Below are 26266 nucleotides of genomic sequence, written 5' to 3'. Positions count from 1 at the left end.
CGGGGGTGACAGGTCAGCGAGGGTCAGCGGAGGGTTGCCTAGCGTCTGGGAACTCCCAGTGCAGTTGCTGTGGCAACCGGGCCAAATCCCACCCTGTTCACATCCTGTGAGGAGATTCAAAAGGGTTGGGGGGGCTCTGCACATTAATGGGCTTTTAACTCCCCCCACCCCCAAAGAGATGGACGGGGTCAGGGAAGTGGGGGAGGGGAACAGAAGAATGCAAGAGACTTTTCTTCTCCTACCCCCTCTACCCAGGCTACTTAGGGGGACTCTGGGAGGGGGAGGGTCCAGCCGTGAGCAGGCCCTGCCCCTGCCCCTGCCTTGCACTTCTCTGGGGCTCTCAGCCTCAATACCCCAGACACTGCCTCTGGGCTCTGCTCCTGAATTCTTCTCTTCCCTCTGGAGAACCAGCTACAGCCCAGGAGATGCTGGGGGCCTGACCTCCCCCCACCCCCAGGAGGTGTGGCACCTTCACACCAGCTCACACCAGCTCACACCAACTCAGCCTGAGTAGGGAGGGAGCAGGTGAGGGGTGGAGCTGCAGGAGAATGTGTCCAGGGCCAGGCCCTTGGCCAGCTCCCTTGGCATCCCCAAAGGCCACCCTATTTCTGTTTTGGGAATTTTCCTGGGGAGGGGGAGGACGGGGCCCAGGACCTGGGAAGGGTCTCCAGGCCCCTCCTGTGGGCCAGGGAGCTTCCTGGCTTCCGTCCTCTCTCCTCCCTCACTCCCTTTGTACCACAGAATTCTTTTCCTACTGATGAGACTTTGGGGACCAAGTCAGCAGCGCTCTCCTCTTCCGGGGACGACGGACTCAGCGTGAGGACTGGCAGCCTCAGGGGGTGGCCTGGTTTTCCTCCTGGGGGAGCCAACACCTTTATTCTGAGGGGGAGGAACTGAGGCCCCTCCGTGGTCCAGACCTACTGTCCCTGCAGAGTGGTTCAGCACCCAGACCCTGGAAGTAGACCTACCTCCCCAGAAGGCCACAGATACGGGCAGGCTGTGCGTCTGGGAGCCGTCTCCAGACTCCGGGAGTGAGGAGAGCCCTCCCTGGGACCTGCCCACCTCTGCCCCTCCACCACCACCTGGGTGACCCCAGCTCCCTGCCCGAGGCCAGACACTGTCCCTTCTGGGCACCCTGGAGAAGCTGGATGGGCCGGGCCCTGTGGGAAGCCATCGTGGGTCAGGTGTGGGGAGTGCAGGAGGCCCTGGAGGATGGCGGTCCCCCCTGGACCACGGGCTCATCTCCCTGGCAGAGAGGGAGCGCAGGCACTTGGCAGGGAAGTGCCCAGAAACCGGGACCGTGCGCCCGGGATGTGTCTCCCACCCACGTGGGCCTGCCTGTGTCTCTGCGTTGCTGGTTTTCATTTTAATGGTTCTAATTTGAGAATGTGCCGATGTCATTTTTACGAGGTTGGTGTAAAAAAAATTTACAGCCTTTTCCAAAAAGCTTTTTTTTTTTTTTCCCCTCCAAGGGAAAAAAGTGTGGAATCACTTCGGGGGTTTTATGGTCTCCTCTCCCCCTCCTTATCCCCCTTCCCTGTGTCATTTCATTTTTATTTCTTTTTGCTGGAGGACAAAGCCTGGCTGGTCGAGAACTTGGTTCTCCCCAGGTCGGTTCCTTCAGTGGTCAGGGCCGCTGACCTCTGCCCCTTGCCCCCTGCTTTCCACCTTCCACCCTCTGGTCCCTGAAGAGTTGCATTTTGAGAGGCAGATGAAGAGTTGCTTTCTATGTAATTGAAACCAAGGAGTACTTATTAGGCACCTACTGTTTATTAGCAGTGAGTTGTCTACACTCAAAGATTATGTCACTTTCTACTCAAAAGCCTTCAATGATTCTTCCCCAAGTATAGAATGAAATTTTAAAAAATCATTGTGCCTGTGTGCTCCGGCCCTGCACCCCTCTGGGCCTCTGTCTCAGGCCTCTCTGCTGGGCCACCCTGGACTTTGCGGTTAATAATACACCAAGGTCTTCCCACCTGTAGTGCACCAGCTGTTTCCTCCACCTTGAAGGAAAAGTCGCTGCTTTCTGATGTTTAGTGTTTCCCGAAAGAGGCCTCCCCTGGCCACACGGTGGGTGCGGGTAGGCAGCAGGCTGCCCTCCCTGCCCTGCACGCTGTGTCAGGGTGCAGAGTCGCCCGTCTCCGCTCACTGCCTGTCTTGGCTGGCCAGCCTGTGGCCTGCGAAGGCCTCCTCCTCAGTGCCGCGCACATGTTCCCCGGGACCTCATAGCTCTGTGCTACTACTGGCCAGTGATTGCCGAGTCACTTCGGGGGTACAGGTGTGGGGCCCTGGGCATGTTTTTCAGGTTTGGGACAGGGTAAGGCAGGCCAGGCCCTGCAACACTCTTCTAGGCCTGTCTTCCCCTAAGCCTGGCCGACCCACACTGCAAATCAGTTACGAAGGCAAGTTAGGGAAGAGTGAACCCCAGCTTCACCAGAACTCCCCAGAGGCAGCTAGAAGAGCTCTGGGTGGTGTTTCTCGACCGGCTCTCACCACAGTCCTAGTGGCAGTCTGTCTGTGCTTCCTCCATGCTGCCTGGGTAGCCCTCGCTGCTTCTCTCGGCACAGGGCACCGTCCAGGCTCTGTAGCCACCGCCGCTGCTGCTGTGTCTCTGGGGATAAGTCGCTGCCCTGGAAGCCCCCACGCTCATCTGTAAAGTGAGCTGGAGCAGTATGCACGGGGGTATGCAGTTCCTGACTTTGGACCCACCAAACTGAGGTCGAGACATGCCCCCTCTGTGGGGTCACTGCCAGCAGTCTGACAAACACCGAACGGCCATGGGTCTGTGACTCCACTGACAGCTGTCTGTCTGTTCTACACCCCCTGCCCCCACAACACATGAATAAGGACGCACCTGCAGGTGAAGGAACTGCTAAGGAGCCCTGCACCTGGGTTTCCTAGGGTGACACCCCCAACCCACAAATTCTCAGACAGGGGAGTGTGGTCCCAGAGGTGAGGGGCCCCACTGCCCTAAGCCTTGTTTCTTTTCTCAGCCCCTCCCTGTTGCCCTCAGAACCACCGCTTCATTCCCCTCCTCCCCAGCTGCCCTCCCCGGACGCCATCTGTTATAAACCATTGGTGCCTAATTGTGGAGATCCTGCTAATGATTTCTGAATGGGGAAGGGGGGAGGGGCTGTTCAGCTTCATTAGCAGGCCTGAAGGGGAATGAGGGAGGTGTGGTGTGGAAGAGGGTTTGTGAGCAAGGCCTTCTGGGTGGCACTGGGCAGACGACCAGGAGCTTGCCTGGTGCAGGCTGAGTAATGATGGTGCTTAGTGTTCGTCCAGGACTCCCCAGGTGCTGCACGCTCTGCTGGGGCCTCCGTGTGCACTGTCCGGCAGGGTGCTCTGCACAGCGCCTCTGAGAAGTGGTGTGGAGTTGTCTGTGTCTTGCAGGAGAAGAATCAGACTCACCGAAGGAAAGTGACTTCTCCACGGTCACGCGTGTGTGTTGCAGCTAGGACCTGCATCCTGATCTCTCTGGCCAGGGCCCCTGCACTGACGGGGCAATACCGCCTCCCTGGAGGAAGCGAGACCTTGAGCCCGGACCACAGGGCTGGGTAGATGGGAGGGAAGTGAGATCTGAAGAGGCTCCGTGGCTCCATTTTCTGCCTTGTCCTCAGCCTCCTCCCCGCCTCCCCCAGGCCCCAGGCTTTGCAGGATGGCTTACCCAGGCGTGGAATCTAAATGCCATGCCTGCCCAGACTGCCATGGGGGTTTCTTTGGTCCCCGCCTTTCCCTAGGGACCCCCTTTCTTGTCCTTCTCCCCATACCTTTGCCTCCCCTTCCCAACCACAGAACTGAAAGCACACAAATCAGGGAAATGCAGAGTCCTAGGCCACGCCGGCTGTGCGCGGTGACATGGCGCCCTCTCTGGGGTGGCGGCCGGGCAGCAGAGGTGTCTGGACGACTCCCACTTGCCAGCTGTGGGGCCTTGGGCTTCAGTTTCCTTGTCTGCAAGGGGGAGGCAGCGATAGCTGCTCTGCTTCGTTCAACATTGTGAGGCTTCCACCAGTGCAGGACTGCTTTGAAAACTGCAAGGCTCTATACAATTGTAAGCTCTGTTGTTTGTTTGTTTTTTTAAATTATTTATTTGAAAGGCAGAGAAAGAGTGGGAGAGACAGAGTAATATTCCACCTGTTGGTTCACTCCCCAGATGGCTGCAACAGCTGGCGGAAGCTAAAGCCAGGAGCCTGGAGCCCCATCTGGGTCTCCCGTGTGGGTGGCAGGAGCCTAAGCACTTGGGCCATTCTCTGCTGCCTTCCCAGGCCCATTAGCAGGGAGCTGAATCAGAAGTGGAGCAGTTGGGTCTCCAGGCAGCACTTGGATACCGGATGCCTGTGTCACAAGCAGCAGCCCCCAGGTGTCAGCTCTTAGATTCAGTGCCTGCCTCCTGTTTTCAGCCTAGACTAAAATGAATTTAATGAGTAGGATAAGGGTGCTTCAAAAAGTTCCTGCAACAGTGGAATTAGAAATAAGTTTATTTTTGTATAAAAAATGTTGAAGTCCATGCGTAGTCTTTCCATAACATGTATTCTCCATGAATTGTTTGAAGGCTCCTCATTTGAATGGATTTCGGGATGTAAACATAAAGGCAAGTTCATCTTTTCACTCCATTTTTTCCGCAAACTCCGAAGTCCCTGCTGTTGCATACGTGCCGTGTGGGGTGCTTGGAGCACAGCGCCCGCAGCCAGCTCGACAGAATCTGCATTTTCAAGGAAGCTGCAAGGGTCAGCTTCCTAAGGGCCCCCTGACAGCATCGCAGTGAGGATGTGACCTGTGTGGTCCCCTGGGTGACCACTCTGGAGGACGGCCCTGTCCGCCGCTGGGGGCTGCGTGTGTGGAGGATGAGGGCAGGGGTGGGGGGTAGAGAGTAGTGGGAGCATGCCCAGGCCATCTGGGGAGGGGAGCTTGGATTCAGGATCTGCCCCGAACCCCACCCCTGGTGGTCTTTTTGGTGCCACTGGGCCCTACGGTGAATCAGGGCCGGGTTGAAAGCGAACTACATGAAATGACTTTGTGTTGTGGGTGCCCTGTGTCATGCAGGTGAACATGAAAGGGGAGTGAGTAAAAGAGAAGTGTGCCTGGAGTTCAGATCCCTGTCCCCTGGGGCCTCTCCTGCTGTCACCCTGCACACAATTCAGTGTTCTGCCCCGGGCCATCGGACCTGCACAGTGGCAACGCCCTGCAGCTTCCCCGTGCACCACCCTCTGGGAGTCCAGAGCTGCCATGGCCTCCGAGAAGCCCTCCCCAACCCGCCCCGCAGCAGAGCTCAGAGAAGGGGCCGCTGATGCTCACCTCCCCTGCACCTCCGTCTCAGCCTCTGTGTGCCATGGTCGGCTCCACACCCGAGCCTGTTCCCCCACACCAAGTGCGGTTGTGGCGCACGGCAGCCCCTTGGTCGACGTGAATGAAGGAGGGAGGGCGTGCAGAGAATGGTGGGAAGGCAGGGGAGGGACAGCCTGGGCCAGGCCCAGCGCCTTACCTGGCTCTCCTCTGGCCCAAAGGGAGTGCTCCAGGCAAGGGGGCAGGGATAGACTGGGGAGTGGGAGGCTGTCACAGGATGCCACGGGACGCGATTGCGAGGCCCTGTTGTTGTTTTCTGTCTGTCTGGGACTATTCCATGCTCTAGGGGACCAGAGTAAGAGACAGCCAGGAGAGGAGTGAATTCAGTTTCCCTTACCACTCCCCAGCCCTGGGATCCCGGCCTCCATTGCCCCACCCTCAGCAGTGTCCCCTAGGCTGCCTGGGCTGTCGGCTCTTCCTAGCCATCTTTCCCCCACGCCTCCGACCACTGCACCCCCAATACCTGCACACCCTTTCTCCATCTTTGAGGGACAGAGAGCACTTGTCATTACACCTGGGGGAGTCGGTGAGGGCCAGCCACCTCCCTGCCTTTCCTGTCCGTGTCTGCCCACCCTCACACAGCCTGGAGCTCAGAAAGGTCAGGTTTGGGCATTCTGAAGGGAGTCTTGCCTCCCCCTGGAAGCCCAGGATGCTTTTCTAGGGGTGAGGTCAAGGGGAAGGGGTGGGGGAGGAGCACACCGTTGTGAAGTTCAGGTTTGCTTGGGGGCCACGTTCCCATAGATACCCGGGTGTGTGTTTAGACACCAGCCTAAGGCAAACTAGGCCTGGACCTCCGGGGAGGCTCTCCATTCCCTTCGATGATGAGAGGGCCGCGGGGGTGCGTGTGTGTGTGTGCTCGGTACACAGCCGGCGCTCCGCAAGTGTTTGCTGAGTGGCAAGAGCGTCCGACACATCCAGATCCCGCCGTGAAAGGTTCTGCCCCGAAGGTGCGTGAGAGGACGCCAGGCATGTGTGCAGACAGGTGTGAGTGGGCACCCCTCGTGGGCACCTGTCCTCCATCCAGGCTGCGCCAGGGAGAGGCTGGAGGCGGTGAAGTGGAAAGCCGTTGGGAGATTAATGAGAAGGGAAGGGAGGGAACACTCCCCGAATGCCAGCTAGGTGCCAAGCACGGGCCCTTTAATCCCTCGAGCAATTTGGAGATGGGTGGGGTCCGAGTTCTGCAGATAAGCCAGGGAATGACTTGCCCAAGGTCATGGCTGGCAAACGGCAGAGCTGGGATTCAGACGCTGCCCTGGCTCTCAAGCAGTCTGTGTGGGACCTCAGGGCAGGTAGGTTCGGTGTTCCTGGAATGTGGATGGAGGACAAGTCCCTCCACTCCCCACCTCTGACCCCCCAGTGATGGGATGGGGGCTCAGCTGGCCTCCCAGACCCCTCCCTCACAGCCCCAACTCCCTGCCTGTCACACTAAACCACCCCCCACCCCCCCGCCAGAGCTCTTCAGACTCCTTGTTCTGCTCATCCCTGGGGCACCTGTGGCTCAGGGTCCGGTCCAGCTCTCCGTGGACCCCCGAGCCCAATCACCTAGGTTCATATGTCTACTGATAGCTCACACACCCGCTGTGGGACATGATCTAGTTGCCCTAGTGCCACAAGGCCTTGCACCATATGCCTTCAGCTCAGAAAGCCACACCAGTGCTGGGCCCCTGCACCACCTTCCTCACTCCTAGGTTCTGCCCTCATCCCCCCCAGCTGTGTGCTCTGACCCCACACAGACTGCTGCTCCCTTAGTCCCCAGACCAACCACTTCCAGTAGGCAGGTGCCCTGGGAGCCAGGCTCCACGGATTTGGAAAGCTCCAAGCTGTGCGACCTTGGGGCAAGTTACAGCCTTCTGAGACTTGGGTTCCTCATCTGCAAAACTGCTGCTGATGGTCCGGACCTCGGGAGGAGGAGATGTGATCTTGCCAGTCAAGTGCCTGGAGCAGAATAGATGCTCAACAAATGGCACCTGCTACTGGTACCCGGCACCTGCCCTGTCCTTGCCCCGGAGTCCTTTTTGACCTCCGGCCCTTCCATTTGCTGTCCACACTGAGTCCTCGCAGAGCCTTCTTGGGGGCGTCCCTGTTGCTTCTGCTGCCTGAACCCTGACAGTTTGCCCTTCCCTGCACCCTGCCGGCCCACTGGCTTCCCCTGGCTCAGCAGACTGACGGAGCCCCTGTCTTGCAGGCTCTCCAGGTGGCCAGGCAGTTCCTGCTGCAGCAGGCCTCGGGCCTGAGCTCCCCGGGCAACAATGACAGCAAGCAGTCCGCCTCTGCCATGCAGGTGAGGAGGAGGAGGGCCCCCCCACCTCGCTCTGGGCAGGGCCGGGTCTGGAGGGTGGGCGTGGCATGGGGCCAGGGAGGCAAGGACCCACTGGCGAACGACTTGCCAGCCACCAAGGCCAGCAAGTGGGCCGCTTTCCAGAGGGAAATAGCCTCTCCCGGGTGGGGCCGAGAAACTCACACTTTCTCTCCTGGCTCCCCTGATCAGCCCGGCCCTGGTCCGGCCTTGCTGCTCTGTGGCTGCAGCTCTGCTGTCTCCTCCTCCCTACAAGGTCTCCCTACACTTCTCGTGTTTCTGCCTCTCTGCCGACCTGTCCCATGGGTCACTCTGTCTGTCCCTCTCAGTTCCCAGCCCCCTCCCCCCTGGTCCCCCAGTCTCTGCATTTCCTGTCTCTGCAAGTCTCTCCATCTCTTTTGTTTTCCTTTACACAATCTGCCCTTTTTCCCCCTCTCCCTTCCCCCCAGCTTGCTGGCCCATCTGGCTGGTGGGGGGGGAGGGGAGACCTGGGAGGGGGTAGGGGGAAGCCAGGCCTTCTGTTTACCTTTTGTGTCACAAAGAACTTGGAGAATTGCTGTCTGGGTCCGGGATGGGTCACCACTCGGGCAGCCCACTCCCCTCCCCCGCCCCAACCTGGCATGCGAGCCCCCTCCCCTCGTACAGCAGTTATGGGGGTTGGAGGGGCTTGGAACTGGGGAGAAGATTAGCGAGCTTTGAAAGGAAGTTTATCTAAGGCAGGAAGGGTGAGCGTGCCCCTGAGCAGATGGGGGGAGTCTGGGAAGTGGGGAGGGGTGCAGGGTGCGGGGAGGAAGACTGGGGCCCGGGCTTGGGCCCCGGGGGATCTGATGAAGTCTCAGGGTTTTATAGAAAATGAGCTTACGTTTGGAAAGTGCCCAAGGCGCCGGGCAGATGTGCAGGACAGATGTGCACTAGCAGTAGGGCTCTGCTAAAACTCTCCAGCCCACTGAGTCCACCCCCAGAGGAGAGGCCCCGGGCAGAGGTGTGGTGGGGAGGGCAGGGCTGATAAAGGGAGGGAGAGAAGGTTCTCACACCCCTGTAGGGTGGGGCCTTGGACCCCCAGCCATGCTCCCTCCTCCCTCGGGCCCCTTCCTGGGTCTGGCTTAGTGCCCCCGCTAAGAACACAGAGGCAAAGGTGGGGAGCAGCACTGTCCCCCCAAGCCAGAAAGGGCTCAGCAGTAGCTGGAAGAGCTGTGGCCAGGCACCAAGGAGGACTTCCCAGCTGGGCTGAAGCAGTGGGGAGAGGGCAGAAAGCTGTGGGCTCAAACCTAGGAGGCCCCCTCCAAAACGCAAGGGATCGGAAAGACAGATGAGACTTTTCTCTCCCAAAAACCCACTCCTTCGTTTCACAAATGCTGATGGATCCTGCCCTAAAGCCAACCAGACATTTCTAGAGCACTCGCCCGGCGGCAGACCCCTGGGGTGGGGGTCAATATCAGCCCCACATTGCAGACCAGAAAACTGAGGCCCGGAGAGACTATAACTTGCCCATAGTCAGATAAGGGGCAGTGCCTGGATGTGAACCCAGACAGCTGGCTCCAGTGCTCACCCCTTTAACCTCCCATTTGCTGTGCTTCGTACCCTGGACCCCACGGTCAGAAGCCTCCAAGTTTGGAGGCCCTGCCTGGGTGGTTCTCTGGGGCTCAGGGAGAGGGGTTTCTTGGAGCCATGTCTGAGCTTCCTCTAGAGCCCAGGTGCCTGGCAGCCCTCCCCTCTCGTCCTACCCTGGGTCCTTCCTGGCCTCCCGTCCCCACCTCTGAGCTCACAGGCCTGCAGGTGCTCTCTGGGCTGCTGGTGCACGGGAGAGCGAGGCTGGAGTCCAACTCCCTAGAGGACCCTGCTCTGCTCCCCAGAAGGACTGCCTGCCCACTCACTTCCAACACCCGACTCCTAGAGCCAACTTCCAAAATGCCTTTGGGTCTCCGGCTCCAGCCTAACAGCACTGCCTGGACATGGCTTGGCCTGGGCCCCAGGCAAGGAGAGGAGCCGAGAGGTGGATGTGGGCTGGGGGTGGCGAGAGTCAGGCTCTGTGGCTCTGCCTCCCATTTGGCATTTCTGGAAGTTCTTGATGTCTCACCACCAATCCTTGGCTGCAGCTCCAGCCCAGAATTGACCTGAGGATTTCCTTCTGGTCATTTGCAAGGGACTTGAACCCAAGCTGAGCTCTAGCCTGATCTACCCACATTGCTCCCCACTCACTCAGGGACCCCAGATTCCATACCTGGGAGGTTGAGTTTGGGGCCTCGTCTATAGCACCAAGTTGCATCCCGCCCAACCTCAGCCCCAAACAAGCTTCCTCCACGCTGGGTGTGTGTCTGCACCTGTTGCTCAGGCCTGTGACCCAGCACACTGCACTCAAGGTGGGCGGAGGCCTCAGGGGCCTGAGCAGGGCCCCCGGGGCGCTGCAGGCAGCTGCCAGCATTCAGCCAGTGGCTGCTCCTCAGACTCGGCTCACTGAGCTTACTGGCCGGCACTTGACACGTCCAGCCTGCTGAAGCGTCAGTGGGGACACTGGGGGAGTTCAGCCCGGTTCCTAGGACCCCCATGCCTGCCTGGCCCCACTGCGCCACCTTGAGACAAGCACACACGAGGCAGTGCATCCAGATGTCCACAGCTGGCTGCTCGCCCACGGGCAGGGACAGCAGGGGCCGGGGGGCCTTCCGAGGTCATCTCTTCCATTCCCTGGCTCGGAGGAAGGAAATGCCACATGCTTCCTGTGTGCCACCCTGGGCGACTCAGTCCTGGTGCCTGGGAAGATCCGAGTGTCCACCCCGGTCTCTCGCTGTGGGCTGTGATCAGAGGGGTGGCTCCAGGACAGTGCAGGTTCTTGACGCACCCCAGGCCTCTGCTTTCTCATCTGTAAAATGGGTGATGATGATTTCCCTCCCTCCCCCTCACGGGATCGCTGTGAGGATGCAGTCACAGTACATAGAAAAGGCTTTGCCAGGCACCTGCTGTGACAGGTTGTGGGCGCCGCCTCCCGTGCAGCAGTGTGGCACAAGGAGAGCAGGTGCTTCCGCCCCAGTCAGCTGACGGAAAGTGAGGCTTGGTGATTTCAAACAATGGTAAATCTCAGGTTCAAGAGCCTGGGTCACTGACTCAGCCAGGACCCTGTGGGCCCCTGGGAAGAAGAAAGCAAGGATGCTCCCAGCCTAGCGGCTGCTATCCAAGTCTCTAGATTTGGGCCGCCTCCGCTGCCCTGCAGGGGCTGGCTCTGCGAGGGGGTGGGGCTGTGCTGCTGCCTGCCTCCAAGCCCGGGCCCCCGGAGACTGAGGGCCCTGACACCAGCAGCCTAGTGTTCCAGAGGCTCCTTCTGCAGTGCAGCTGTGGAGAGGGTGCCCGGCGATGTCCACCCTCTCTGCCCCCTTCCACATGCTGGCCCTGGCCCGCGCCAGGCCATGCTTGGGGTGCGGCGGGCGCATGGAGGTGCTTCAGTCCCCTGTGGTGTGCAAGCCGCCAGACCTCTCTGATCTCCTCCTTGGCAGAAAGGGGGCTGAGAGAGGGGGGGGAAGCTCCTAAAAGCTAATGAGGCATGTTCCCCAGGAGCCTCGAGGCCCCCGGGTGTGTCCCGTGGTACGGCCAGGTCTAAGAAGCTCGGTGGTCCCCCTCCCGCAGAGCTGGGCTAGAGGTAAAGCCCAGGAGTGGGTGAGGAGAAGGGGCGCCTGTGGGACTTCCGGGGTCCCTGGATTCGGTTCATCTTGCTTGCTCCTCTGCCTGGGGATTTCCGAACCTATAGCTTAAGGGGGCGCCTCACGGCTGAGTCTTGGCCCTGCCAGGGACGGGAAGGGGCCCCGCTGGTGGGGCTGGGGCCGAGGGGAGGGTCCCCCGGGGCCTAGCCTGTCCCTATGCAGAGCAAGCCCTGTCGCTCCCCCTCTTCATGGAGGAACGACACTAAACCCTGCCTAGGCTTCATATCCGAGTCACGGCACCATTATGTCGCTCCCCCTCTTCGTGGAGGAACGACACAGGACCCTGCGCTGTTCTTTTGTCTGCTCGGCCCTCCCCAGGTTTGCTGCTGGTTCTTCCCGGGTTGGCTACCGTCCCTTCCACCTCCGTGGAAGGGCGGATCCCCCTGGCCACTTTCCCCACTTCCGCGGGGGAGCGGCACACCGCCGGCCGGTTCTCTCGGGGGCTGCACAGGTGTTCCTTCAGATAGATGTTCCTGGTGCATGTTGTGTCTCTCCTCCTTTGTAGTCCTCTTCCACCAATCCCAACTCTGCTACCCACACGCCGAGTACACTGCTCTCCTCCAATCAGGAGCAGGTCCTGCAGCTTGTTGGTTGAACTGGAGGCAGCTGTGTAGAAGCTGTTTCCCTTCTCAGCGCCATATTGTGGGAGAGCAGATGCATAGAATAAGTCTTAATTCCAGTAACTTAGTCTAGTCCGAGTTGCTCCCAGTTGCTCCCCACAAGCCCCTGCTTGACAACCCTCCCTGACTGCCCCAGGGCCCTCAAAGGGGCCTCCCAGCTGCTGGGGAGGGCGTGACAGCTCAAGGGAGCAAACAGTGAGCGCCTACTATGTGTCAGGCACTGTGCCAGGGCTTGGATATAGGAAAGGAGATGAGAGTCCCGTGCCTGCTGGGCTAGCAGAGAAAGGTGGCACCTGGTATGCTAACACGGGGTCAGGACGGCGTGTGGCCTGGGCTTCCCGAGCCTGACTGCGCGAGCCTGGGAGGCTCGGGCAAGGCAGGGCTGGGAAGAGAACAATGTCTTTGCTTGTCTCTGAACCTTTTCTTGCCTTTGGATTCTTGAAAATGCAGAAAGCCACTGGCCTTTGAGAATCGCAGACATTCCAGCTAGAGGGAGTTACCTCTTGTCAGAGGTCAGGCCCTGGGCTTGATGTTTGAGGACACCAACACCCCAGAGGGCAGGTGACTTGCTCGAGGTCACACAGCAGGTTGATTGTAGAAGCCTGCACTCCTGACTCCCTGCCTGCTGCTCTCAGTGCCCCACGGGGGACATCACTGCAGCCCTGTGCACTCGCCCCCGTTGCCACCCAGAGCTCCCTGGCTGCAGCGCCAGACCGCTGTGACTGTCATCTGCCAGGTGTGCTGGAGTGTGTGTGTGGCAGGGCCAGTGTCCAGTCCTGGGGCCACGTGGGCCACTCTGACTCCTTCCCACGGCTGCAGACTGCCCTTGTGCGCCAAGGTGCCCTTGCCAGTCAGGGGCTCTGAAGAGACTGAGCAAGACTGGGGATGGCTTGGTGCCCCTCCCCACCTCTGAGTAAGAAGCCCTCCAAAGCATGGGTCCCCCTGACCAGTGTCACACAGCAGTGCATGCTACGATGATGGCCTGGGCCCCACCTTTATCAGCACCTGCTGTGTGCCAGTCTCTGCCCTAAGGGTGAATGCCTTAATGCTCCTGGGAACTGTAAGGGCTCGGCGCTCTTGTGCTCTTGTCGTTTGCACCTTAGAGACAAGACAAACAGAACCGGAGGTGAGTCACTCGTATTAAGAGCCACAGCCAGGGCAGAGGCAGGATTCGAACCCAGGCAGTGTCCCTGGGTGCTGCCCTGCCAAGCAGAGCAGGCTAACAGGGCAACTCCCGCAGGTGCCCGTGTCAGTGGCCATGATGTCGCCGCAGATGCTCACCCCCCAGCAGGTACAGCAGATCCTGTCGCCCCCGCAGCTGCAGGCCCTGCTCCAGCAGCAGCAGGCACTCATGCTGCAGCAGGTGAGTCTGACTCCAAAGCAGGGTCCCATCCCCCCCCCACCCCCCCCCCCGGCCTCTGGCCTCGGGTCTCCTGTCGTGTTTACTGCCAACACCACCCAGGGCCCAAGTTGTCACAGAAACCAGAGAGACTGCTCAGGCTGGACTGATCCGCATTCTTCCAGGGCAGCTGGGAGAGGTCAGAGGTCCCACCGGAGCAGCCTCCCCCCACCCCCACCGCCGCCTCCCTCCTGCTATCTCCTAAACAACAAGGAAGGGCAAACTAGTTCCCTGTCCCATGATCTATCCAGAGGGACCCACCAAGAGGCAGGAGGGTTCCCAGCTGAAGGCTGAGTCTCCCTTCCCCACTAGGCCCCGCTCGCTCCGGATCCCTCTGCTGCCCCGCCCCTTGTCCAGGCAGCACAGGACAGGGCTGGGGTTGCAGCCAGGGGGGCAGGGAGTGGGGGCGTAACCCCTCCCCCACCTTGCACCGCCCCCAGCTGCAGGAGTATTACAAGAAGCAGCAGGAGCAGCTCCACCTACAGCTCCTCACCCAACAGCAGGCTGGGAAACAGCAACCCAAGGAGGTAAGAGGCCCTGTGGTGCCTGAGCCCCACGAGCACCTCCCAGCCCGCCTGGCGGAGGAGCGGCTCGCCTCGTGAGGACAGGAGGGGGGTAGGGAAAGCTGGGGAGCAGCAGGGCCACCAGGGCGCCCCCCGGCCCCCGGCCCAGCCCCCTCGTGGTCCCCGTGCGTGGGTGTGGAGCGGGCGTGAGTGGCTGGCGGGGCGGCTGTGTCTGGCTGTCTCGTGGTCAGTGCTGTCCGCACCGTTGGTTTGTCAGGGCCCCTGCTCTCCAGCTGCTCCTGGTCCTGAGAATCTGTTGGGCCGCAGCAACCACCTCCCCCACCTTGGCCCGCCCAGCTTCACTGTCCTCGGCAGGGCCCACCCAGCCCCTTCTTCCCTTTCCCCATGGGTTTGCTCTCAGAATTCCCCTGCCCCATCTGGGCCACAGGGCCTCCTGCAGCCGCCTACACAACCCCCTGTAGGCCCCTCCCCTGCCTCACAGCCCCCAGTTGCCTCCTCCGGGAAGGCTGCCCTGATGGTGTCTGGCCATTCTCCAACACCCCCAGCCTCCCCGTCAGGGAGGGTTTTGTAGTTGCCATGGCCTGCCTGTAAGTGCCCGTGCCTGCTGTGTGTTGGGGTCTCCTTACAAATAACCACCCCTGCACCCTGACTCCACCGTCCCTGCCCCCCAAACCCCAGGACTCGCTTGGCTCCTGGGGCTTCGGAAACCCTTTGACAGCCTGATTTGTCAGTGCCTCTGTGAGGGGCTGAGGTGGGGGGAGCAAGGCAGCCAGTCCAGGCACCTGGGCAGCAGGGCTGCGACTGCCCTGAGCCTGGGTCCCAGGCCTCTCTGAAAAGCAAGAGAGGAGAGAGCTGTGGGGAGAGGCAGAGGGGGGGCACCCCGGGCGTGTGGGAAGGGTGCCCTCCAGGCAGGGTTGGCCCCTGGAGTGTGACAGGCTCATCGATCACGGTGATGCGCCCCCACCAAGGGGCGCACAGCTGCCGTGCCGGAGCTGCAGCAGCAGAGGGAGGGGGCAGAGGCGGGAGGAGGGCGGGGGGGGGGGGGCGTCGTGCTGCGTGTCTGAGTCTGGCTGTGTGTGTTTGCGCGCGTGCGTGCGTGCGTGCATGCGTGTGTTTATCGGAGGCGGCATGCAGCCCTATGGAAGCTGGGCCGGGAGCAGAGAAGCTGCAGCGGCAGACGCCGCCACCACAGCTCCGGGAGCCGACAGGCCCTGGGAGGCGGTGGCCGCGGGGTGGGGGCCCAATGGCACGCCCGAGGCTGACGGAAGCCCTCTGTGCGCGCCCCCTCGGGCCCCCCACCAGGCACTGGGGAACAAGCAGCTGGCCTTCCAGCAGCAGCTCCTGCAAATGCAACAGCTGCAGCAGCAACACCTGCTCAACCTGCAGAGGCAGGGGCTGGTCAGCCTGCAGCCCAGCCAAGCCTCCGGGCCCCTGCAGACTCTCCCTCAAGGTGAGCAGCCCGCCGCCCTCCCTGCAACCCCAGAGCCAGCAGTCCCTGCTCCTGGGGGGTGGGGGGCGAGGTGGGAGGCCGTGTGGCCCCCGGGGCCCTGCCAGCCTCCGCTGTGTCTCCCGCAGCAGCCGTGTGCCCGACGGAGCTGCCCCAGCTGTGGAAGGGCGAGGGTGCCCCCGGGCAGCCTGCCGAGGACAGCGTCAAGCAGGAGGGGCTGGACCTCACCGGCTCGGCCGCCATCGCTACCTCGTTCTCCGCCCCTCCCAAGGTCTCGCCCCCCCTCTCCCACCACACCCTGCCCAATGGACAGCCCACTGTGCTCGCAGCTCGGAGAGACAGGTACAGGGGCCTGACAGAGCGGGGCTGAGGCCCTACCCCGGGGATGGCACCCGTGCTGGGCGAGGCGGGGGACCCAGGGTTGGGGTTCAGAAGCCTGGACACTTATCCCTCTCCCAAGGCATCCAAAACCATGGCAGGCCTCTGGGAAACCTGTGGTGGGGACAGAAATGCCTCTGGGGGGAGGGCGGGACTGCTGGGGTCTTCAGGCTCTTGACAGCATCTCCCTCCCGCCCCCTTCCCCAGCTCCTCCCTCGAGGAGACCCCCAGCTCCCACCCCCTCTACGGACACGGAGAGTGCAAGTGGCCAGGCTGCGAGACCCTGTGCGAAGACCTGGGCCAGTTTATCAAGTAGGTATCCCCCCACTGGGCCTGTTCCCCACCCCCTCTTGCAGCCTGCCACCTAGCTCGTCGCTTCTGGGGCCTTCTGTGTCACCAGCTGTCCTACCGCCCTCCCTCCGGGGGGCCCAGTTCCTTCTCTGTCCCCCACTCACTCCCTGCTCACCCACCCCCACGCAGGGCAGGGGGTGGAGCGCGAGGAGGAGGAGGAGAGGACACAGCCGAGCCCGCGTCTCTGCCCGCCTGCCTGCCCTGGCTTCCCTGCCTGCTCAGCCGCTGGAGTGACGGCCCGGTGACGGGCTGAGAGCCACCGACGGGCGGGAGGCGGACAGGCGGCTGGCAGCAGGCGGCCAGCTGCCACTGCCGTGCCAGGCTCTGTCGCTGACTGATTAACTCCGCTGTCTCCCAGACCCTTGCAGCATCAGGGTCAAACAAATTGTTTTCACGCTTCGTCAGAGGTTTACTTAATTAGTTCATTTGCAATTAGATCTCTCTGTAGCGGGGGTTTTAGCAAAGACATCAAAGGCGGCTGACGAGAAGGCTTGTGCCTTGCCCCGTTTTTCCACCTCGTTCTCTTCTTTGTAGCTCTCGGTCTGCTTTTTCAGGCTGTGGGCGGGGTTAGAGGATGGGACGGGAGGGTGGTGACAGCTCTGCCTCTCCCCTCCTTGAAGACACCTCAACACAGAGCACGCCCTGGACGACCGGAGCACGGCCCAGTGCCGGGTGCAGATGCAGGTGGTGCAGCAGCTGGAGATCCAGGTGTGGCCCGCAGGCCGTGGCGGCAGGGAAGGGGGTGTCTCTGGGGAGGGCCCCCTGGGCAGAGCCGCCACCTTAGCCGCGCGTGGCTGTGAGGGCCACTGGGTTCCGGGGGTGAGCCGCAGCCACAGCCACAGCCACAGCAGGGGGCAGGGCCGGGCCGGGCGGGGGGGGGGGGGGGAGCGCTCTGTTGGGAGGTCAGCAGAGATGCACGCTACATCAAAACAAAAATCCCATTCCCAGCTAACACACCTGGCCTCGTGCTGTGCTCCACACTGTCCCCGTTTAGCTCAGGGAGTCCTCTCACCTTGCTAGGGGTGTGGTGTCCCCATTTTACAAATGGGGAACATGGAGGCACAGAGCAAAGTAACTGGCCTGTGGCCACTCAGAGCTGGAAGTGGAACCCTGGCAGTCCGGCTCCTGGCTCTCAGCTCTGTAGCCGGAGGCACTCAAGAGACTACTTGGGCCAGCCAGCCAGCCAGCCAGCGTTTCCCCATCTGCCTGTGCTCACAGCAGAGCGGCCTGCCCTGAGAGGGTACTGGTGGAAGATCCATTGAATTTATGAATGGGGGTAAATGAATCATTCATCCACTCCCGCGTCGCCATTCAGTCGGCAAGGGCCCTCTCACATGCGAGTGCCGCTGCCCTGGGCACTGGGCTGTTGTTCAGCCGCAGCCCGGACCCTCCACGGGGAGAGAGGCCCTCAAGGACATGGAGGGCGGGGACGAGCTCAGTCCTGGAGCCCACAGGGAGGACCATGAGGTCACACGCGGAGGAGGAGGGGACCAGTGTTCTAGAGAGGGGGACGCCTCCCCTCCTGGCCTCCAGGGTGAGGAGGACCATGGGGCAGAGCTGAGAGGCTGGGGTGCTGATACATGGAGGTGAGTGGGGGTGGGGCGGGGAGGAAGAGGAGCCCCTGCCTCCTGCTCACCTTTCCCCACCCCTAACCCCATAGCTGGCCAAGGAGAGCGAGCGGCTGCAGGCCATGATGGCCCACCTGCACATGCGGCCCTCGGAGCCCAAGCCCTTCAGCCAGCCGGTGAGTGTCTCGGCCCGCCCGGAACCCCTCCACAGCCCCCTGCACCCTCGGCCCCCCACCTTCCTGGCTCACAGCTGAACCCGGTCCTCGGTCCTCCTCGTTCTCCAAGGTGACCGTCTCTGCAGCAGACTCCTTCCCAGATGGTCTTGTGCACCCCCCGACCTCAGCCGCCGCCCCCGTCACCCCCCTGCGGCCCCCCGGCCTCAGCTCGGCCTCCCTGCACGGCGGGGGCCCGGCCCGCCGGAGAAGCAGCGACAAGTTCTGCTCCCCCATCTCCTCAGGTCAGGGCGGGCGGCCGGGCAGCTTGTTCCCGGGCTGGGCGCCCCCTCCGGCCGGCTGCCTCACCCCCTGCCTCTCCTCCCCCAGAGCTGGCCCAGAACCACGAGTTCTATAAGAACGCTGACGTCAGGCCACCTTTCACCTACGCCTCCCTCATCCGCCAGGTGAGCATGCGGGTGGGCGGGCGGCCTGGGGCCGGGGAATCTGCCCTCTCCCGCTCGCAGGGCGCCTGGGGTCCGTCAGACTCGTGTGCGTCCGTCATGTGCCCACTTCTTGCGCTCATGCTCCCTCCATGGAGAGAGGGAACCCTCGGTTCTCACACATCTGCATGCACGCACCAACACACTCACACACATACTCTCCTGGGTTTCCTGCCTCCTGTCTCACACTCACATGTGAACATCTGTTCACACGTATATCCTCTCTGGTACTCCCCCCCCCACACACACATACATACATACATACACCCTGTCTTACCTTGCCCAAGGTCAAGGCATTCTGCTTATATCCACAGCCCGCCCCCCGGGGGGACACTTGGACCTGTTTTTGCTCCATTTTGCTCCTGTGATGAGCACGCAGCCTCTAGAGACTGTGGACCCCACCCCCCTCTTACTTCTGCAGTGGGTCTCCTGCTCACCCTGAGCCAGGGGCCGGACAGAAAGGAGGGGTCCTGGGGGAGAGAACACAGAGGTGAGACACTCCCCCCAGGCCCAGACTGAGGGTCCCTTTGCTGCTTCTTGTCCGCAGGCCATTCTGGAAACCCCCGACAGGCAGCTGACCCTGAATGAGATCTATAACTGGTTCACCAGGATGTTTGCCTACTTCCGCAGAAACACTGCCACCTGGAAGGTGAGCTGTGCCCCTGCGCCCTGGCCCAGCCCCGGGAGACCCAGGCTGCTGACAGTTTGCCCCCTGCAGAAATGGCAGGCCAGGTGCTGGACTGTCTGGAACTGCCCTCAGTGACACCTTCTCTCCAGCCTGCTGCTGCCCTCTTTCGGGGCTGAAACCCTGCCCTGGAGTGTCCCCCTCTGGCCCAAAGTCTCCATCTGATAATGCCCAAGGGTGGTAGGAGGCCTGGGCTGCATTCATAGAGACCTTGAAGGTCTCGCGGCCAGAGCCACATATCTTGAAGCCAAGGGTGGCTGTAGGGATGTGCAGGCCTGGATGCGCGGACAAACCGAGGGACTACACGCTGTCCCAGACACAGGCACTCGGAGGTTTGCCCTGGCTCTGCAGTCGGTGTCAGGAAGATAATTGTCTCTTTCTAATTAGTCATTTCAGCACCTTCAGTCATGAGAGCTTTCCTGGGAGACCAGAGGCAGGCAAGAGGGGGACCCCAGAAAAGTGGGACACAGGGACGTGGGCTGGGACACTGTGCTGTGTATCTTTGTATAGCTGAGTTGGGATGTGCATGTGTGCAGCAAGATAGGAAGCTGACATCTAAATTGGGAAAGGGGTTGGGGGAAGGAGGAGGGAGCGTTGGCCCCAGTGGGAAGATTAGACATGGGGAAGGGGTCCCTATCTGAATGCCTTAATTGGATCCCTGGCTCTCGAGTCCCCCTACTGGCCAGTGTGGAAACTGCAATTCAACAGGCTACATCCTCCAATCCCGTCAGATTTCAACAAGTGTTTCTGAGGCCGGGCTCCCCTCCAACGCCCCGGACTGGATGGGGTCTCCCCAGGGCCCAGCCTTCTTTGTTCTGCCTGGGCCGTGTGCTGACTGCAGCAGGAGGGAGTACTCTGTGACCTGTATCCTCTTGCCTGTTTCCCAAAGCTTGGGGGAGAGGCTGTGAGGCTGGGACAGCTGTTCTGATTGGCTGTTGAGTGATGTCACTTCCTGTCAAACACAGCCCTGCCCCCTTTCTGAGCCAGCAGGGGTGGCTTCAGGGCCAGCTGGCCAGGTGTCCCACCTCCAGGGCAGTTCAGATACTGGGTTTTATGAATGATAGGGTCCCTACGGGATGAGTTCCCTACCACCACCACGGGTGCCTGCTCCCGCCCCGCACCTGCCTCCCCTTCTCGCTGACCTGCTGCAGCCCCCTTCCTCCCTCTTCTCTCTCCTCTTGAGGTCAGGAAGAGCTGGCCTAGGCAGTCCTTAAGTTACTCACAGCCGTCACGAAGCCAGTGCCCTCCGTCCCACTGCCACCTCTAGGCCTTGGCCACCTCCGTGGTGTCTTTCCTTCCCAGTTCTTGATCACCACCTCCCTCATGTACTCTGAGTCCACATAAGAAGCCGGCCAGGAGGTGGGGGGTGGGGAGAGGATGACCCCGGCGGGAACCTTGCAGTGGGCAGAATCCGTCTCACCTGCAGGTCTACTTGGACCTTCCGAGTTTTTCCCATTCATGCTCCTTGACAAATCTGCCCTGTCTCCAGCCAACTCTGCCTCCACCTCCACCACCCACCCGTTTATCTGCTCCCAGGGCTCCCTCCTCTTTCTCTCCTGGATCACTGCAGCTTCCTTCCAGCCGCCCCCCACCCAAACCAGGGCAGAAGGGTTGGGAGTGGGTGTGGGTGGGCCGGGCCAGCTGCCGTCCATCCGGGGACAGCGCTGCCATCTGCCGAGCCGATGGTCCTCGCCAGCCCTCCCCCGTGTCCGGCCCCTCCCAGGCCCGTGTTGTGGGCCCTGCCTTTTGTTTACGCAGCCCCCGCCAGACCCCTTAAATTGCCGTTAATGTTTCAGCGTAACGAATTAGTCTCTCATCACGAATCAGGCTTCGAAATGAGGGAAAAAAGCCCCGGTGAGGCCATCCTCAGAAATTGGGGTCATTCTCATTTGCAAAGCGGAGGATCGGAGCCCCGTAATGCGGGCAAATTTATTCCGAGGCAGGAGCCCCGGCGTGATTAGGCCCTTTGTAATTATCGCTCCAAGAGATTCCACTCCAGCCGCCCGCCTCCCTCGTGGATTAGCAAGCGAGTCGGAAAAATACACAGGATTTAATTAGAGGCAAATTAAAATTGGTAATGAAATCGGGCCAGTTGCAAGTGGCAAGAGTTGGAAGGGAGAGAGGGAGAGGGGCTCTCCAGGGGCACGGGCTGCCCGCCCTGGCCGCTTCCTTCCCGTTTAGAAATGTAAAGAGGAGCTGAGGATGGGGACAGGCAGGGGGAGGCCGAGGGAGGACAGACAGGTAAGAGGGACAGGGACGCAGGCAGGCAGGGGCGGTGGGGCAGGCAGGACAGGGAAGTGGAGAGGAGAGTGCAGGGCCAAGACTGTGGGGGGTGGGGGGGGTGCAGGTGGATTAGGGCCCCAGCCAGGTTCCCCTGGGGCACCCCCTACCCCCACCCAGTGTCCTACAAACCAGCCGACCTCAATTCCTGACATTCCCCTGCTGGGAGGGGGTGGGGACAAGGTGACTGTTCTTTCTCTCCCCAGTTCCGCCTGGCTGCTGTAACCTGCCCTCTCCTTCCTCCCAGGTTATCTGTTGCAACAGATAGGTATCAGGGCTCCGGCACACACCCCACACTCAGCAAATGCACTCCGCTCTGAGCCGGGCTTTGAGCCGCTGGGGCTGCCAGCCTCGCAGGTGCTGGAGGGTCTGGGAGCTCAGGGCAGAACTTGTGAAAGCTTAGTGGGAATCGGCGTGTGTCTGAGACGCGCTCACGCCGATCCGAAGCCCAGACTCACAGCTGCTTCTGGCCTTGATTCGTAAAGAACGGGAAACCAGCCATCACCATGGCACGCATGTAGCTAGAGGGCAGCTTCCCCAAACCTGTCAGCCTGGCAGAGGGGCAGAGAGCCAAGTGTGCATGCATACTGCCCCGGCTCCACGGGCCAGGGAAGGCTCTATTCTCCAGCCGGGTCTCCCGCCTCGGCTTGCCGCCGGGGTGGGGGTGGGGCAGCAAGCTTGATGCAGCTGCTGCCCAGGAGACAGGTCTGGACTGAACAGGGACACTCCTGTGTGTGCTCACCTGAGCCGGGAGCAGGGGACCTAAGCCGCCGCCTCTGAGCCTGTCCTCCCCACACCCCTAGAATGCCGTGCGCCACAACCTCAGCCTGCACAAGTGCTTCGTCCGCGTGGAGAACGTCAAGGGCGCTGTGTGGACCGTGGACGAGCGAGAGTACCAGAAGCGGAGACCGCCAAAGATGACAGGGTACGTGGGCAGAGCGGGGTTCCGTGTGCCAGACCCTTCCCGGGGTCCCAGCGCCTGGGGAGGGGTGCCTGGGATCAGGGCAGGATTCTGTCCTCAATTCTGACCGAGGGAGGGAGCCCTGGGGGACCTGATACCAGAGAGGGAGAGAGGCCCTCAGCAGCCCTGGCTGGTGCTAGGTATCAGCCTGAGACCTGCATGCGAACTGCACCTCTGCTGCTTAGCAGCTGTGTGCGCTCAGGCCAGGGCCAGGCTCTATGGTAAGGGACAGGCTGGAGCCACTGCTTGACCGCTTGGGGCACACAGGCCTTTGGTGGGGCATGCAGGGACAGGCTGAGCACACACGGGCTCACTACATGAGCTAGAACTCAGATGGCCAGGAGGTGTGGGTTTTGCACACATGGAAGTCCGGAGGCCACAGCACAGCCCCTACTGGACATAGGAAGCACCGGAGCTGAGAGAAAAAGGGCTGGGGGCGGCCGGCACGAGGACAGGCTGGGCGTGGTCCTGCTGCCTGGCTACTGGCTTGGAGACCTCGGACAGGGCCCAAGGTGAGGCTCGGCGCCCTCTCCTGGGAAGAGGCCATTCCACCTGCTGGGCCAGTCAGTGTGAGGCCGCAGGGCTCAGCCAGGCCTGCTCCGGCCGCCCCGGGAGCAGCGATGGAACCGTCCCCAGCACAGGCGCCGACTGGGCTGTGCAGCAGGCATGGAGGAGGCAGCCCAAGTGCCTTGTCTCTCCCCAGGAGCCCCACGCTGGTGAAGAACATGCTCTCGGGCCTCAGTTACGGAGCACTTAATGCCAGCTACCAGGTGACCGCACAGCGCCCCATGCCCCATGCCCTTCTGCCGCTGCCCCGGCTCTCCTTGGCCTCCCCTGCAGAGGGGAGCATGGGGGGAGGGAGACGCCGCTCTGGGTGTCCGGAGCCCAGCCTGCCCCTTGGGTAGAGGCTGCTCTGGGTCGGGGCAGGCTTGACCAGTGTGGCCCCTTCCCTGGCTGCTCAGTTGGGATCTCTGTGGCCTGGGATGAACCAGGGCCAGGCCCCCAGGAGAGCGGAGACACAGCCAGCCAAAGGCGGCAGCCAGGCTCAGAGTTCTGGCCTTGGGAGGGGCGAGTGGTGCCATGGTCACAAGATTGGGCCTGGGCTCTGGACAGTGGGACCAGCAGATGGACCCAGAGGACGGCCCGGGACCCCACCCCGCGGGGCCTGCTGATGGGGCTCAATCCTGCACCCCATAGGCCGCCCTGGCCGAGAGCAGCTTCCCCCTCCTCAACAGCCCGGGCGTGCTGAACCCTGGCTCGGCCAGCAGCCTGCTGCCCCTCAGCCATGAGGATGTGGGCGCTCCCGTGGAGCCGCTGCCCAGCAACGGAAGCAGCAGCCCCCCCCGCCTCTCCCCACCCCAGTACAGGTGAGCACCCAGCATGGGCACCCCACCCCCCGCCACGCACACAGTGACTGCTCCTCTCTCGGCCTCCGCCTCCCTCCCTCCCTTGGGCCTGGGGCAGGCAGACCTTGGTGATGATGGGGTGGCAGGGGCATGGGGGATGAGAGGGAGACCCCCGGTGCCCATGCCGTCCCTGCTGCTGCAGCCACCAGGTGCAGGTGAAAGAGGAGCCAGCGGAGGCGGAGGAAGACAGGCGGCCTGGGCCCCCCCTTGTGCCCCCCAACCCCGGCACGGTGGGGCCTCCGGAAGACAGGGACCTGGAGGAGGAGCTGCCGGGAGAGGAACTGTCCTAAGGACCTGTAGGGGTGGGCAGGGCAGGGGTGAGACCCCTCCTGCCCTGGCCCTGGGCCCCCTGCCCCCACTCCACAGCCCCTCCCGAACCTCAAGGCACTTCCAGAACTCAGATTGTGGGGGGGGGGGGCCTGGGCCAGCAACTCCCAGTGTGACCTGACTGACAGACGCCTGGGGGCAGGGACAGCCCCACACCTCCCCCCGCTCCCCGGGGACTCCGAACCCCTGGTCTGGGATCATAGAGGACACGGAGGGCCCAGACCCCTCTCCGACCCTCCCCTACATCTGATTCCCACCCCCCACCCCCAACCACCAGCAGTAGCAGGGCCCTCCTCCCCCACCAGCTCTCCCCACAGGGCCCCTCAGCGCCATGGAGACCCGCAGGCGGGGCTACGTCACGCTCCAACCCCAGCCCGCACCTGGCTCTGGCAGTGGTTTTTGGCCAGAGGCCCCCAACTTCCCTAATCTGTGCCCCTTTCTGCCGCCTTTTCCGTACTGTGAAGAAAGAGCCCACCCCCAGCTGCCACCCCTGGCCGGCCCGGCGGGGGATGGAGGCTTCAGACCAGCCCCAGAGAAAGCAGGCCCTGGCTGTTGGGGTGGGACCAGCTGTGTGCCCTGCAGGCCCCTCCCCCACCCCCACGCCCCTTTACTGGGTGCTGCCCTGCCCACCTGCAGAGGTCTGTGCCAGGTGGACCAGTGCCCAGGAGGCCGGAGCTGGGGCAAGGGCAGCGCCTGGATGGTGGGGAGGTGGCCAGGGTGCAGGGAAGAGGGGGCTGAGACCAGCTTCGCTGCCCCAGCCTGCGGGCCCCCAGCACCCTCCCTGTCCCCCCAGTTAAACGGATGACCAAAGACCTTTCTTATGCCGGAAGCAAAAACCAAAACTTTCTGTTGGCTTTTTCCTTTGTCGCCTCCTGCACACCCTCTCCCGGCCCCCACGCCCTGGCCCCAGGCTGGAAGCCCTCCCTCCACTTAAGTTATTGTTTTAAACCAAAGTTTACAGCATCTGTTGGTGGCAAGACCCTCTCCCTCCACCCTTCCTCCGTCAGATTCAGTAGCGGCTGGGGGCCCTGCTGACCACCCCGGGCTCTTGTCCAGCCTGGGGGAAGGAGAGAGGGCGGAGGGGAGGGGTGGGCACAGGAGCCCTGGGCCCCACCCCTGGGCTGCTTCCTGGGGGCGCTGCAGACCCCTCTCTAGGACCAAGTCCCCCATCGTGCTGGGAATTTGGATTCCAGCAAAAGGGCTGGAAAAAGAAGTGAGACTGTCCCCAGACCCCCTATGGGGGACCCCCAATTTAAGGCCGCAAACGGGGTGTGTTGGGTGCTCGGAACACCCAGCCGGGCCCCCGGAACACCCGGCTGGGCCCCTCCGATGAGAAGGCTCCTGGATACTGCCCGAGACCCCCCACATGCACCCCTCCACGAGCCACCCCTCCCGAGAGGCAGGGGCCTCCGCCCCACCCCGTGTATCCCCCACCTGTGTTCGTTTGACCAGCACAGAAATATTAAACGTCCTCTATTCACCGGGCCCTGTGTGTGTCACCAGGGGGTTGGACATGGACTGGGAAGGCTCCCTCGTGCTGCTGGAAGCAAGGGTTAGGTTGGCCGCGGAGCTCCCCAAGGGTGGTGGCTTTAGCGCGTGCATGGGTACAGGGCGGGCGCGTGGGTACAGGTCTGTGCCCACGGTTAGGATTGGGCCTTCCTCCAGCCTCTCTCCTCTTCCCTCTCTGTATGTGTATTTTCTCAAAAGGCACAGTGACATCCACTGGTTCACTGCCAAAGCCCACGCCAGCTGGGGCCAAGGCTGGGCACGGCTGGTGCCGTCAGCCTCCCGTGTGGGACTGACAGGAACCCGAGTGCTTGGGTCACCGTCCGCTGCCTCTTCGGCACCAAACTAGGAAGGTGGGTCAGAAGCAGAGTGGCCAGGACCGGAACTAGGCACTCCAAGACTGGATGTAGGCATCCCTGGTGGCCGGCTGTGCTGGGGCCTGCCCATGTCCCCTCTTCCTGTCTGGTAGACCAGGTCTCCAGCACCCCGTTATCTCCCAGGGTCCCAACCACTCACCCCAGTTCTTCCAGGGAGCTGAGGTCTGGGTTGCTGCAGAGGTGCACCTGGCAGGCTCCCTGCACCTGGGCTGTGGCCCTTGGAGGCATCTGTGCCCGTACCCAGGTGCCTTTCTGGGCCTGCCATGCATGTCCCCCTGGGCAGGGAGGGGTGTGTGCTTGTGCACATAGTTGGGGTGATGCCCTGGTGCTCAGCAAGGCCACTACTGGGTGCCTGCACCTGTGTCACGCGGATGTGCAGTGACCATGGTAGTGACAGGCTGCCTGTCACTGAAACTCGTGCAAAGGGAGTGTCGAGGGAAGGAAGGGAGCAGGT

The 26266-nt window shown here is 62.0% G+C and overlaps 1 protein-coding gene across 3 annotated transcripts in view; it reads left to right on the top strand.

The window, feature by feature from the left end:
* Window positions 1-25413, top strand: part of FOXP4 (forkhead box P4) — a 46338-nt gene extending 20925 nt beyond the window's left edge. For 2 of the 3 annotated variants that reach the window (XM_051854740.3, XM_089333232.1), the window contains exons 3-17: window positions 7529-7624; window positions 13189-13311; window positions 13788-13874; window positions 15174-15321; window positions 15447-15660; window positions 15904-16008; window positions 16668-16755; window positions 17708-17791; window positions 17901-18072; window positions 18158-18234; window positions 18818-18919; window positions 22039-22160; window positions 22900-22966; window positions 23394-23563; window positions 23745-24045. In XM_051854740.3, coding sequence (XP_051710700.3) covers window positions 7529-7624; window positions 13189-13311; window positions 13788-13874; window positions 15174-15321; window positions 15447-15660; window positions 15904-16008; window positions 16668-16755; window positions 17708-17791; window positions 17901-18072; window positions 18158-18234; window positions 18818-18919; window positions 22039-22160; window positions 22900-22966; window positions 23394-23563; window positions 23745-23892 — 1803 coding nt within the window. In that variant the 3' untranslated portion in view covers window positions 23893-24045. Of the gene's footprint in view, window positions 1-7528; window positions 7625-13188; window positions 13312-13787; window positions 13875-15173; window positions 15322-15446; window positions 15661-15903; window positions 16009-16667; window positions 16756-17707; window positions 17792-17900; window positions 18073-18157; window positions 18235-18817; window positions 18920-22038; window positions 22161-22899; window positions 22967-23393; window positions 23564-23744 lie in introns of all 3 variants that reach the window. The other variant, XM_051854741.3, reaches the window with a different exon arrangement.
* Window positions 25414-26266: the final 853 nt, after the last annotated feature.

The sequence above is a fragment of the Oryctolagus cuniculus genome, chromosome 5, assembly GCF_051225735.1.
Source record: "Oryctolagus cuniculus isolate XC-2025 breed Fujian yellow rabbit chromosome 5, ASM5122573v1, whole genome shotgun sequence".
NCBI classification, from domain to species: Eukaryota; Metazoa; Chordata; class Mammalia; order Lagomorpha; family Leporidae; genus Oryctolagus; species Oryctolagus cuniculus.
The sequence above is the reverse complement of the archived record's forward strand: the minus strand, read 5'-3'. Positions and strand labels throughout refer to the sequence as shown.